Genomic DNA, 12,736 nt, shown 5'->3' with positions numbered 1-12,736 from the left:
AGCAGGAACTCACCCAAGATGCGAGACCCAGTCTTTTATGACCTAATCCAGAAGGTGGCATCCATTGCTGTACCTTGTGCTCATTAGAAGTGAGTCACTTAGCCTGGTCCACACTCAAGCAGAGGCAATGGCATCCTGTGAGTTCTCTGTTGCTGCTATAACAAATGACCCTAAACTTAGTGGCTTATCTATATATATAAAAGGCTAATACGCAAAGTGTCCCCTCGGGAGTTCGACTGGGAGACCAGGAGTTTGGTTGCTTGCTACGATGTGTGCTGACCACCAGGGGGCAGTGCAGAATGAAGGAAGGCCCCAGCCTGCAGCAAGAAGGCCCCAATTGTCCTTGATCACAGACCAGGCCTAGAGACCCTACCCGTGCACGAAATCGTGCACCGGGCCTCTAGTAAATAAAATAATTTAAATTTAGTATCTTAGCGTTCTGTAGATGAGATGTCCAACACAGGTCTCGCTGGGCAAAAGTCAAGGTCAGCAGGGCCATGTTTCTTTCTGGAGGTTCTTGGAAGATGCCTCCTGTCTTTCACAGCTTCTGGAGGCTTCCACTGCCCCTTCCTCATCACCCTGTTTCCCATCACCAGAGCCCATGGGGGAGCTGAGTCCTCAAAGGCATTGCTGTGACTTCTTCTTTTCCTGCCTCTTCCAGATGGAGAGACCTTGTTACTGCACTAGACCAACCCAAACGACCTAGGACAGTCTTCGTCTTTAGAACCCGCTACTTCCCCTTTACGTGTAACATAGCACAGCCAAGGGTTCCTGCATGTCTTCCAGGGACTGTAATCTTGCCAAGTGCAGGCATGAAAGAGTGTGTGGGCATCTTTTGTAAACGACCACAGTAATCAGCTGCTATCAAACAATGCTCCTAGAATCTGCCTCCTTCCCGAGTGCACACACTCACGCTCCTGGCCCTGCAGGGCGCTCATTATAAGCTGAACAGACTGCCCGTGCCCATCACCCAGAGCAGTAGAAACACACAGCCTTACCCTGCTTTTCCACTGACTCAAAGAGATATCTGTACCAGATGAATGTGAAAAGTATTTTTGTGATGTGTGTGAAAATGTGGCCAGCTATTAAATGACATACAAATGCCAGCAACTGTTACTATCATCAAAGGTGACCTTAAGAGAGCATTATTTCATTTTAAGCCTTTACACTAAATTAAAACTTAAATTTAAACTTAAATGGCTTCAGGTTTCTTCCCTAAAAGCTTCATTTTACTGCTCAAAATCCTCACTAATTCCTTTTCAAAACAGTTAAAAAATAAAATCCTTAGCCCTAGTGCCCAATAGTAGATGAGTGGATGAAAAAGCTGTGGTACATTTCCACAGTGGAATGCTAAGCAGCTGTAAAAAAGAAGGATCTCTTACCCTGTGAGACAGCATGAAGGAACCTGGAGAGTGTTATGTTGAGTGAAATAAGCCAGTCAGAGAAAGACAAGTATCACATGATCTCACTCATATGTGGAATCTAATGAACAAAATAAACTAATGAACAAAATAGATCCACAGACATGGAAACATGGAATAGACTGATGATTCTCTGAGGGAAGTGAATGGGGAGGGGAGAAATTAACCAAAGAATGTATATGCATATAAGCATAACCCATGGACAGACAATAGCTCGGGGAAAGCCTGGGGTGGGGTGGGAGCCGAGTTGAGGGGGCCAAGGGGGAAAAATGGGGGACATCTATAATACTCTCAACAATAATAATAGTAATAATAATAGTAACTGAGGGAAAGGATTTATGCTAAATGTGTTACATGTCAGTGCTTCTCAAACTTGAGTGCACGTAGCGGTCACCAGGGTATCTTGTTACAATGCAGACCTGAGCCCTGGACTCCGCACTTCTAAAAGGTTTCTGCAAGAGACAGACGCTCTTGTGCGCGAAGCCCACTTTGAGTGGTGGAGCCGTGCACTACTCTCCACATAGAATGCACTCAGCTGCCTAATATTGGCTTTGACGTTTCATTGTGTTTATGAATTATCAATGCCTAGTGCTGGAGCTCTGGTGTTTTACACATCGCATATGAAATGAAATGACCCCCAAAAGGACCTGAGAAAATAACTTCGTATGTGCTCATAGGAAAAGAGAGAAATTAGAAATGGAAGGGCGAGACAGAAGCAAGAGCCAAAGCGTGGGGTCGACCTTGCTTCGCTGATGGGAATCTGAGGTTCTCAAGGGGATGGGTCACCCAGACTCCTTGTTGGTTGAATTTCACTTTCTGAAGTAGCATTGTGTGCTCAAGTATGAAACTACTAGACTCTTGGGCTGCAAAGAAATTAACAACTTTAAGTCTATGCATTAATAATGAACGTACAGCCAAGATTATTTTTCACCAAGTGTTCTTGGTTAATTTTCATGGGAGTTGTCTTCATTGTTGTGGTCAATAGATCATTTGGTGTATTTGTAAAATTGTTCATTTTTCAAATATATTCCTAGAAGTGGGGTCACATTTCCTACTTTTGTCCCCCCCACACACACACGCGCGCAACCTGGCTCCCAGCCCACCCCAGGCCTTCCCCGAGCTATTGTCTGTCCATGGGATATGTTTAGGGTCCTAAACATCTTCACGCCACTGCTGGTGAACACTTATCCAAGTTTTATGTTTGACTCGTTTGGTTTCTGGAGTCTTTATCTCAACAAAACATGGCCTTTTGTTAAGCTGTATGAGTTCTTTATATATTTTGGACATTAACCTCTTCTCAGATATATCACTAGCAAGTATGTTCTCCCCTGCAGTGGGCTCTCTTGTTATTTTGCTGGTGGCTTCTTTTGCTGTGCAGAAGCTTTTTATTTTGATGTAGTCCCATTTGTTTATTTTCTCCTTAGTTTCCTTTGCCCTAGGAGATGTATCTATAAACCTATCGCTCTGAGACATGTCTGAGATTTTGCTGCCTATGGTTTCTTCTAGGATTTCTATGGTTTCATAACTTACATTTAAGTCTTTTATCCATTTTGAGTTTATTCTTGTGTGTGGTGTAAGTGGATGGTCTAGTTTTATTTTTTTTGCATCTATCTGTCCAATTTTCCAGATACCATTTATTGAAGAGACTGTCTTAACTCCATTATATGCTCTTGCCTCCTTTGTCAAATATTAATTGAGCATAATGGCTTGGGTCAATTTCTGGGGTCTCTGTTCTGTTCCGTCAATCTATATGTCTGTTCTTGTGCCAGTGTCAGCTCTTTTGATTACAGTGAGTATAACTTGATATCTAGTATTGTGATGTCTCCAGCTTTGTTCTTCTTTCTCAAAATTGCTGTGACTATTTGGGGTCTTTTTTGGTTCCATATGAACTTTTGGAGTATTTATTCTAGATATGTGAAATATGCTGTTGGTATTTTAGTAGGGATTGAATTGAATTTACAGATTGCTTTGGGTAGGTAGTATCAACATTTTAATTATGTCAATTCTATCAACCATGAACAGGGTCTATTCTTCCACTTGTTTATATCTTCCCCTATATCTTTTTTCAACAAAAGGAAGAGAAACAATCCAATTTTTAAAATGGGCAAAAGACCTAAATAGACACTTCTCCAAAGGGGACATACAGATGGCCAGGAAACATGAAAAATGCTCAAGGTCACTAATCATTAAAGAGATGCAAATTAAAATGACAATGAAGTATTATCTCATACTGCAGAATGGCTAACATCAACAAATCAACAAATGGCAAGTGCTGAAGAGAATGTGGACTGGTTCAGCCACTGTAGAAAACAGTATAGAGTTTCCTCAAAAAATTAAATATGGAACTGCCATTTGACCCAGTGATCCCATTTCTAGGAATATATCTTGCGAACCCTGAAACACCAATGAGAAAGAATGTATGCACCCCTATGTTCATAGCAGTGCAATTTACAATAGGTAAGATCTAGAAACAGCCCAAGTGCTCATCAGTACATGAGTGGGTAAAGAAGTTCTGGGTACATTTTAAGAACTTCTGGGATATTAAGGAGCTGTTAACAAAAGAATCTCTTACCCTTTGAGACAGCGTGGAGGGATCTGGAGAGCATTATGCTAAGTGAAATAGCCAGTCAGAGAATGACAAGTATCACATGACCTCTCTCATATGTAGAATCTAAGAATAAAACTGATGAACAAAATAGATCCAGAGACATAGAAGCATGGAACAGTCTAATGACTCTCAGAGGGAATGTGGGGGTGGGTGGATGGGTAGGAAGAGATTGAGCAAAGAACTTGTATGCATATATTTATAACCCGGGGACAGACAATAGTGTGGTGAAGGCCTGGGGAGAGGGGCAGGTATAAGCTAGAAGGGGTCAATGAGGAAAAAAAGGGGACATCTGTAATACATTCAACAATAAAGATAAATAAATAAATAAATAAATAAATACGTCCTTTAGTTTGACCTTTGTAGAGATTTGACAGATGCTCATGAAATATAGAAAAATAATCTTCAAATCGTATCCCAGATCAAATAAGAGACAACGTGATGGGGGAATGATATAAGTTTAAGGAATTAGGTAATTCATGTTTGATAAACGCCTCATTTGGTGTTGGCTTTTCGCCTGAGGGAGGTGTGCTGTGTCTCTGCTAAATCTCTTTAAACTAGATGTTGACTACCCGTGCACCAGAGCCACAGTGTTTCATCAAGCTTCCTGGCCACTCACACCTCAAGGCCAGTCACAGGTACGTTGACAATTAGCTAGTGGGAGTTTTGATGGAGAAAAAAGTAAAACCAACAAAAGAAGAGGAACAGGTCTGGGAAGCTCAGCCAGAGGGCTGAGGCTCCAGCAGACTCTGCTGATGATGCCAGTCCGAGCACCAGCTCACACCCACCTCTCGCCCCCTCCCCTCACCCCTACCCACACCCGCAGCCCCCACCCGGGACCAGCCCTGGCTGAGATCACAGCCAGCAAGTGAAAAGGGCACCCAGCCAGGCACGTGCACATGTCCTCGCTCCCTTTCTGCTGGGGAGACCGCCGTCACAGACAGCCACCAGCTTCCCCGTGTCCTTGCAGAGCCCAGGAGCAGCTTTTCTGTAACAAATGGGACCAGCCAAGCAGTGATCTCTGCATTAGCATTCTAATAACCGGCGGCGGCCCTGGTGCAGTGTCAGAACTAATGTATGAAACTCGGTCCGAGCGCATTAAAATGCTCCCGACGCAGTGACGGCCCAGTAAAATGAGGCTACAGTTGCAGTCCCATAACGGTGACTAGTTTACATGCCATAAGGACCTGTTCCAGATGCTAAAGCTGGCTCTGATTCTGCAAGAAGAACAAGATGAGAACCACTTGCTTTTGTACAAAACTGGCTGCACGCTCCCTCAGCTTCAGGCTGGAAATGGCCCCGAAGTCCGCACTGGAGAGCACAGCTGGGCCCGGCTCGCTTTGCAAGACTGGGGTCCAGCACCCCGGGCAGCCCCAGCTGACCACCGCCTTGGAACCCACCAGGCAGCTCAGCGAGAGTCAGACGTGTTTCCCCATCACTGCCAGACTGTTCCCCACAGCACCCCTCAATCCTACAGCCTCCAGGATGCCAAGACCCCTGGGGACCAGGACAGGACTTCCCTGCTGCTTCCCACAGCCAGGCCAGGTCCGAGGGGCAGAGAACTGGCGTCCTGATCTGGTGAAGAGCTGTGAGATGGGGAGGAGGGGTGGGGGTCTGGACCGGGTCTGGTGGAGCTGTGGCTCCTGGCTGTTGCGGAGGCTCAGGCTGTCCTCTCTCCCAGGACCTGGCATGGGCCTGAGCTCACGCATCATCATGGGAGCCATTTAATCTCTCGGCCTCTCGGACATCTGTCTGCGTGGCGTGGGAGGAGGGACTCACCTGCGTATTTCCCAGGATTGCCTTGAGGTGCTGACTCACAGTAACCGCACTCCCGCCGGATTGGTGCCTGTGCTGGGTAATGGATGGTTTTACGCCTTCACTTGTCAAACAGCAGACTGTTTTCTTCATCTCCTGGATTTTTATTCAATGAAACAGGAGTGAATCTCTAAATCTTCCAAATGTGAACAATAAAAGACTGAGTGGCTTTTCCTGGCAGTGTCTGTGCCATAGCTGAATTATTTAAACTCTTATTGAATCCTGGGGCAGGGAGGGAAACAAAACTATCCCAAGAATAACAAGATTACTTTTCATTAATTCACTTAGAAATTGTTTTTCTTCTTGTAAATGCTTTCTCCATCTAAAAAGATCACATTGGTGCCCTAACCGGTTTGGCTCAGTGGATAGAGCGTCGGCCTGTGGACTGAAGGGTCCCAGGTTTGATTCCGGTCAAGGGCATGTACCTTGGTTGTGGGCACATCCTCAGTGGGGGGCATGCAGGAGGCAGCTGATCGATGTTTCTCTCTCATCAATGTTTCTAACTCTATCCCTCTCCCTTTCTCTCTGTAAAAAATCAATAAAATATATTTTAAAAAAATAAATAAAAAGATCACATTGGTAATGTGGATGCCTCATTACTCTATGAGGTAGACATCACTTTGATATCAAGGTTAAATTTCTCTCTCCACGACGGATGCCCACAGGGTGGTAGAGATGGGTAACAGGTGTTTGTTTATTGTAATAGTGTAAATATTACATGATTTCAAAGATTCAATTCACTTTTATGAGGATATTCCAGATTGAATACATGCAAATAAATAAATGTAAAATACTTTAAAAATATTTCTGGTTGTCTCACAAACTATTATTTTAGGGGAGCTCTGTTTGGCTGGGTAACATCCAAAACATCTCTATGTTCACATCTATATAAAAACATTGAAGGGAAACATAACTGAGGGTTCTTTTTCCAGAATCTTATGCTTTAATATCCATTACAGATATCCAAGAAAGGGATATATGATGGCATTTTTGCCAAACTTATTTTGCCATGATTTATGTGTTTGCCAGTGTACCTAACAGCAACCTCCAAAACGTTCTTCGGGTGACTAGCCCACGGGCCAGTGCTGACCGCGTGAGCTGGCTCCACTTCCGCAGGCCATGCAGAGCTCCACCTGCTGGGCTGTGTAAAGCCAGCGGACCAGCAGGCTCGCTGAGCACCTGGTGGGCAAACAGCCCTGGGCAGGATGCTGACGGGCACAGGAAGGGAGGGAAATGGTGACTGTCCTGTAGACGTCCCAGGTCAAAGCGGCAGTCAGTAGTCAGCGCCACTGGAACAATGTCTAAGTGAGGTGGGAGCAGAGGAGAGTTTGGGTACAGAGTTGGAGGTATCTTCCCAAGACTCAAGGCATAAAATCATAGACTGCGGCCACGGCCACTTTCAGTGGTACACCACCAGGAACTGGACATGTAAGTACATTTCCGTGTGTAGGCTGTCCTTTCTGAGGATGGCACTTTGCAATGGCACCTGTCTCCCTCTGCCGTGAATCATTTACCTCAAATCCAAAGAGGTTCGTTCAGCTCATTGACTTTTTCCAGGTCTCTAACTTTCTAGTTATTTCTCTCATGGTATATTGACATTGCTTATTTAGTGTAAAACTAAAGAAGAAAAGAAAACTCATTAAATTTTTTAGAACATTGAACATATTTCAGTGAAGCTAGTGGCCCAACAGAATATTTTTCAATTGTTTGAATCTGAGGTTTAGTATTAGAAGGATAAATTTTTCTCTTTTCTGTATTTCTTATGCTTACTTGAAATACTGAAACCTCAAAATAGATATGGGTTTTCCCTGGCCAGTGTTGCTCAGTTGGTTGAACATCATCCCATGCATGGAGAGGTCACCAGTTGGATTCCCAGGCAGGGTATATGCCTTGGTTTCTCGCTCCATCCCCAGCAGGGAGAATGCAGGAGGATATATGATGGCATTTTATATCCCTTGTCTATGCAAATGGTACATGTGCGTGGTTGCAGGAGGAGCGCGGGAGGGGGTCAGGTATAATGGAACTCTACAGGAGTCCTCCACACAGGTGAACCCAAACAGAAACTCCTCAAGAGACTGCTCTTTGGTGGTACTTACCTGGTTTCACCAACCCTCTCTACAACAATATGATTCTCGTACTCAGGGACTAGAGTCCACCAGCTTGGTACACAGGTACCTCCATAGGAACTTCTGCACAACAAGTGGGAATGCAACTAGGATTTTGTGGACCATCTCAAAAGAATTTGTTGAGAATAATTAAATCCACATCCTTTCTTGAGGACACTATATAAGATTCCTAAATATCAGTATTTGGTATGAATTTACTTGCAAACTCATGAACTTAAGAAATGACACTTTATGTTCTGTATGTATCTTAATAGTTTGCTCCAAAGCTCATGTCTTATGAGAGTGGCCTAACATGGAACTTGGTCATCCTTCTTCTTGCCCTACCTGTGTGTCACTGGCACACTGCCAGGACAATCAGGGAAGAACGCCTCAGAGGCCGCTCTGACACTGACCACAGAGGGTACTGTTAAGATGCCATTCACTTGGTAGGTATGGTCACTCCAAGGCCAACAGCTCTTGAGACATAACAACCTGAGCTTTGGCTTCCAGAGAAGTTGGGTTGTTCTCAAGACACAATTAAATCTTGTATTTATAAAGTTCAATGTGAAGGAAGTACTCCCTCATCCCAACCTTTGCAATGTTTTATGTTCACTGATTAGCTGAGCTTCCTGCTTGCTGTTCCTTGTCCCTTGTCCCTTGTCCCTTGTCCCTTGTCCCCAACCAACCCTCTCACCCTCACCCGTGACACAACCACTAGATTTCAGATGATGGTCACTAAAACAGTGTAGAACGTGTAAATTTACATATCTATATATATAAAAGGCTAAGCAACCGCCTGACCATCAGTCCAGTAGCTATGACGCACAATGACCAACAGAGGGTAGACACTCCGACCGGTAACTATGACACCAGGGGGCAGATGTGCAATGCGGGAGCTGCCAAACTGCGGTTCTCTGGTGAAGCACCCTGGAACCAGAGAGGAGGGAGTCCAATTCCTGGTTGTGTTACCCAAGAACTGCCCTCTTGCAATCCAGGACCCCTTGGGGGATGTTGGAGAGCCAGTTTGGGCCGGATCCCCGCAGGCCCAGCCAAGGGACCCCACCTGCCGGAGGGACTCCACTCACTCTGCAGACACCCTTTGGGCCACACCCTCCCAGGTGCTGCCGGGGAGGGACCGTGGGAGGTTGGCTCCAGGGCATGTCTAACCCATCTTGCCCAGTTCCACCCCACCAGCCACCTTCTAATTAATTTCCTTTCAATGTGTTCATCCATCCCTAACACAGTGCATTGAATCCACCCCACAGAAGTCTTCCCTTTTTCTTACAAAATAATGTCCCTCACGTCTTTCCAATTGTTCTTCAACTTTGCCTCCTTTGGCTTTTCCTTTTTATCATCCTTTAGACATTTTAACTGTATTAAATCTAGTTGATTATGTCATTTTCCAAACCTTTGTACTCAACTTTCCAATTTCTTATGTTTTATACATTTTTTTAAAAAATTGAGTTGGTCAATTGCATGCAGATACTCTTTTGTCATGTATTTAAGCATCTTCTTATTGAATCTTAGTGACTTTATCAGAGTTATCGTTCCTGAAGCAAAGAATATGCTCTCTTCTTAATATTTCTCTCTCTCTCTCTCTCTCTCTCTCTCTCTCTCTCTCTCTCTTTTGCCTCCCCTCTCTTCTCTTTCAGTCTCTCTTCATTTTTAGGTAGCATCCCTAATACCCCTACCCTGTTCAACATTTTCTTTTCATACTACTGATCAGCTTCCAATATGTCAGGTATTTTCTCACTTATTATGTCTGTTACCCACAGTCTGTTTCCCCAGGAGAGGATGGTTTCCACAGAGGTGTGTGACCTGCTTGGTACGTGACCTATCTCCACCATCACTGGGCCTAAGCCAGTGCTCAGTAAATCCTTGTGGAATGAGTGAAGGACATGTACCATTTGCATTGACAAGTGGCAAGAAGAACATAAAACGTCATGGTTTACTTTCCTCAAATGGCTTCACAGTTTCTTAATCCGTGCTGTTTTATCTTGTGCTTCCAGATATCAACATGGCCGGGGAACCTAAACCCTACAGACCAAAACCCGGGAACAAGAGGCCCCTCTCTGCGCTGTACAGGTGAGTCGGTGAGCACCAGGCTGCACTATGTGGCCATGGAAATGCCCACCACCTTGAAAGGTGATGCAGGTAACCTATGAGGACAAATAGGAGCAGCCAGCACCTACGTACATGGCGCGGCACTGGCCAGGTTGGACGGCGGACCTCCTGGCCTGGCAGAACCTTCCCAGACAGCTCTCTCACACCCTGCGACGCCTCTCCTGACCCACGGGCAGGTGGTGGGAAGGTCGGCCTTCATTGATGGTCGCATGCGTGCACTGTAGGTGGCTCACACGTGGTGCTTGATTCAATCTAATTTCACAGCGATGCTGCTCTCCTCTTACACACCGAGCAGCTGACATGCAGTTTCTGAAGGAGTCCCTGGTCACCCCTCTGGGGAAGGATGGCGCCAGTGCTCACACTCACGCTTTCCGCTGCCGCCGTGCCCCGAATCGCATCCCCCTGGCCATGCAGCCTCTTCTTGACAAAGTGCATATTCCTGTCCCCCCCTCTCCCAGACCACATTACTGTCTTCCTCTTCTCGAGGGGCAGCTCTGCGTCCTTCCCTCTCCCTGTCATTCTTGGGTCTGAGTCCATTAACATCTGGTCCTTCCCTCCCCAGGCGTCAGCCCACACCTGTAATCTCAATGCCAGCGAACGGAGGGGATGTGTTAGCATCTTCATTGTTCTGTGTGCACTTTTCTTAGGTGAAGTAAAATTCGGTCGATTTGGGGGGAAAACAAAAGTAAATTTTTGGAAGTTTTGTTTTTTTAAAAAACAGCCTCTTTAGAAAAAAAAAACAAAAAACCCATGTCCTGCGGTTGAGCTGCATGCCCATTCTGTGCTCTTCCATTGGTTCCTGGCTGCAAGGGCTGACTCAGCCTCTCTGGCCGCTGAATTCCCTGCTGTCAGCAGCTGTCCCGGGCGATTGAGGTCTCCTGTCGTTCTAATCAACCCGGGCCTCTCCCGACACCTGTCTTCACTCCATCAGTGTCCCTGTCCCAGGAGCCAACAGGGCGCTGAGCAAGGCGCCTCCCGCCCGCTGGCAGTTGGAGAAAGGAGAACTGAGTTGTGCCTGTCACCGTGGGTTACGCTGATGCAGCAGAGGGTCCCAGAAGACAACTCGGAGCTGTGTGCTGGCCTTTGTCCTCTGAGAGCCCGTGCTCCTCCTGCAGCGACGCACAGCCTCGCTGCCAGGGCGGCCCAAAGCCAAGCAGGCAGAGCTCAGCACTGCCGGGCCCTGCCCCGCCTGCTGCCCCGGCTCTCCAGTGAGCGGCCAGCAGAGAGCCGAGAAGAGATATTGGAAGTATATCTTGATTGATCTTATTATTTTGTGTGAATTTATTGCATTTTAACTGAAATTTTTAATATAAAAATGGAAAGCTAAAGGGCCTAACAGAAATGTTGACACTTGGTCTAGGCAGTGTTATATGAAAGGCAGGCGTGACATCGCCGGCAAAGGCCTCCTGTGCACAGCTGAGAATGCACCTCATTTCCTGGTGGGCTCCTTGTGAACGGGCGCTCAGCACCGCAGCTGACAGGGACGTCGGAAAAGCCAGCGTCTCGGTTATTAGAAAGCAGCCAGTGGCCGGCTTGCTCATCAGAGTTACGCTGCCCGTGCAGGGACGTTTGCTTTCCTGCCTCTAGTTCCTGGAGTGGTTCCATTTTCTTAGAGAATAGACGCTTATGAGAAGAAACACGTGCGTTTGTAGCTGTTATTTCTCTATTACTCAGTTACGTTAAACTGTGAATTCAAAAGAATTAGAAGCAGAAGTCATTTCTGTCTGACATATTGTGCACAGACCACAGTAATGAGGAAGTGCATTTTTACTCGAATTCCATCTGTTTACACAAATGAAGGCTGGGCTGAGCTGACACTGCCAACCGGTCACCAAGGGAACAGAGCGCCGCTGAGAAAGGCCTGTGCGCTCCGCACCCTCCCACGAGCTGGAGCGCCAGGGTCCTCCCTTCTTCCGTGGGGCCGGCTGTTTGCATGCGCCTCCCTTCATGGCCCAGCTCCGGGTGGGTGGCTGCCATGCACCTGGCTTCATCGATGGGAAAGTAAGCTTCTGAGACAACAAAGGGTTTGCCTGGAGTCAGGTCACAAGATCAGAAACCGAGCTCTGGTTTGCAGCCTTGAAGTCTGGTGATCTTGCTGGGAGCTTACCCTATCTCCCACCTGCTACCGTGGAAACAGCTCAGGTTAGGAAAAGCAGATTCCTGCCACCCAAAGCCATAGTCCGTTCTATTTCTCTCCATGTACACATGCGAACATGTGTTACCACCTATTCATGTGGCTTCAAGTTCTTCTAACATATAGTTGTGTAATTAAAGCTGATTTTTCTTAATTTTTATTGATTGATTTTAGTGAGAGAGAAGGAGGAGATGGGAGAGAGAGAGAGAGAGAGAAACATCAATTTGTTGTTCCACTTATTTATGCATTCATTGGTTGCTTCTTCTATGTGCCCAGACCAGGGATCAAACCCATAGCCTTGGCCTATCGGGACGACCTCTGACCACTGAGCTACGCGGCCAGGCCTATGCTCTTCCTGACAGAGTGACACTGAATAATCGAGGTGGAAGCACCCCGTGGTGTCAGGAATGTGAACGTGGTAGCAGCTCGCACAGGGGTGCTTTCTGCTTTCCTGTTCTTTGCACCTCTGGGTCTGTTTCCTTACCTGTCAAATGAAAGGACTGGAATGACTTCATTTGTTCATTCATTCATT

General features: G+C 46.2%; 1 protein-coding gene across 7 annotated transcripts in view; it reads left to right on the top strand.

Annotated features, from left to right (window-relative positions):
- Window positions 1–12,736, top strand: part of RALYL (RALY RNA binding protein like) — a 560,777-nt gene that overhangs the window by 444,755 nt on the left and 103,286 nt on the right. For all 7 annotated transcript variants that reach the window (XM_070392021.1, XM_070392019.1, XM_070392020.1 and 4 more), the window contains one exon: window positions 9,956–10,031. In XM_070392021.1, the coding sequence (XP_070248122.1) occupies window positions 9,956–10,031 (76 nt within the window). The remainder of the gene's footprint in view (window positions 1–9,955; window positions 10,032–12,736) is intronic.

This window comes from Myotis yumanensis, unplaced genomic scaffold (genome assembly GCF_028538775.1).
Source record: "Myotis yumanensis isolate MYYU_CA2020_CCGP unplaced genomic scaffold, mMyoYum1.0.hap1 SCAF_15, whole genome shotgun sequence".
Taxonomy (NCBI): domain Eukaryota; kingdom Metazoa; phylum Chordata; class Mammalia; order Chiroptera; family Vespertilionidae; genus Myotis; species Myotis yumanensis.
This window is presented reverse-complemented; position numbering and strand designations above follow the sequence as displayed.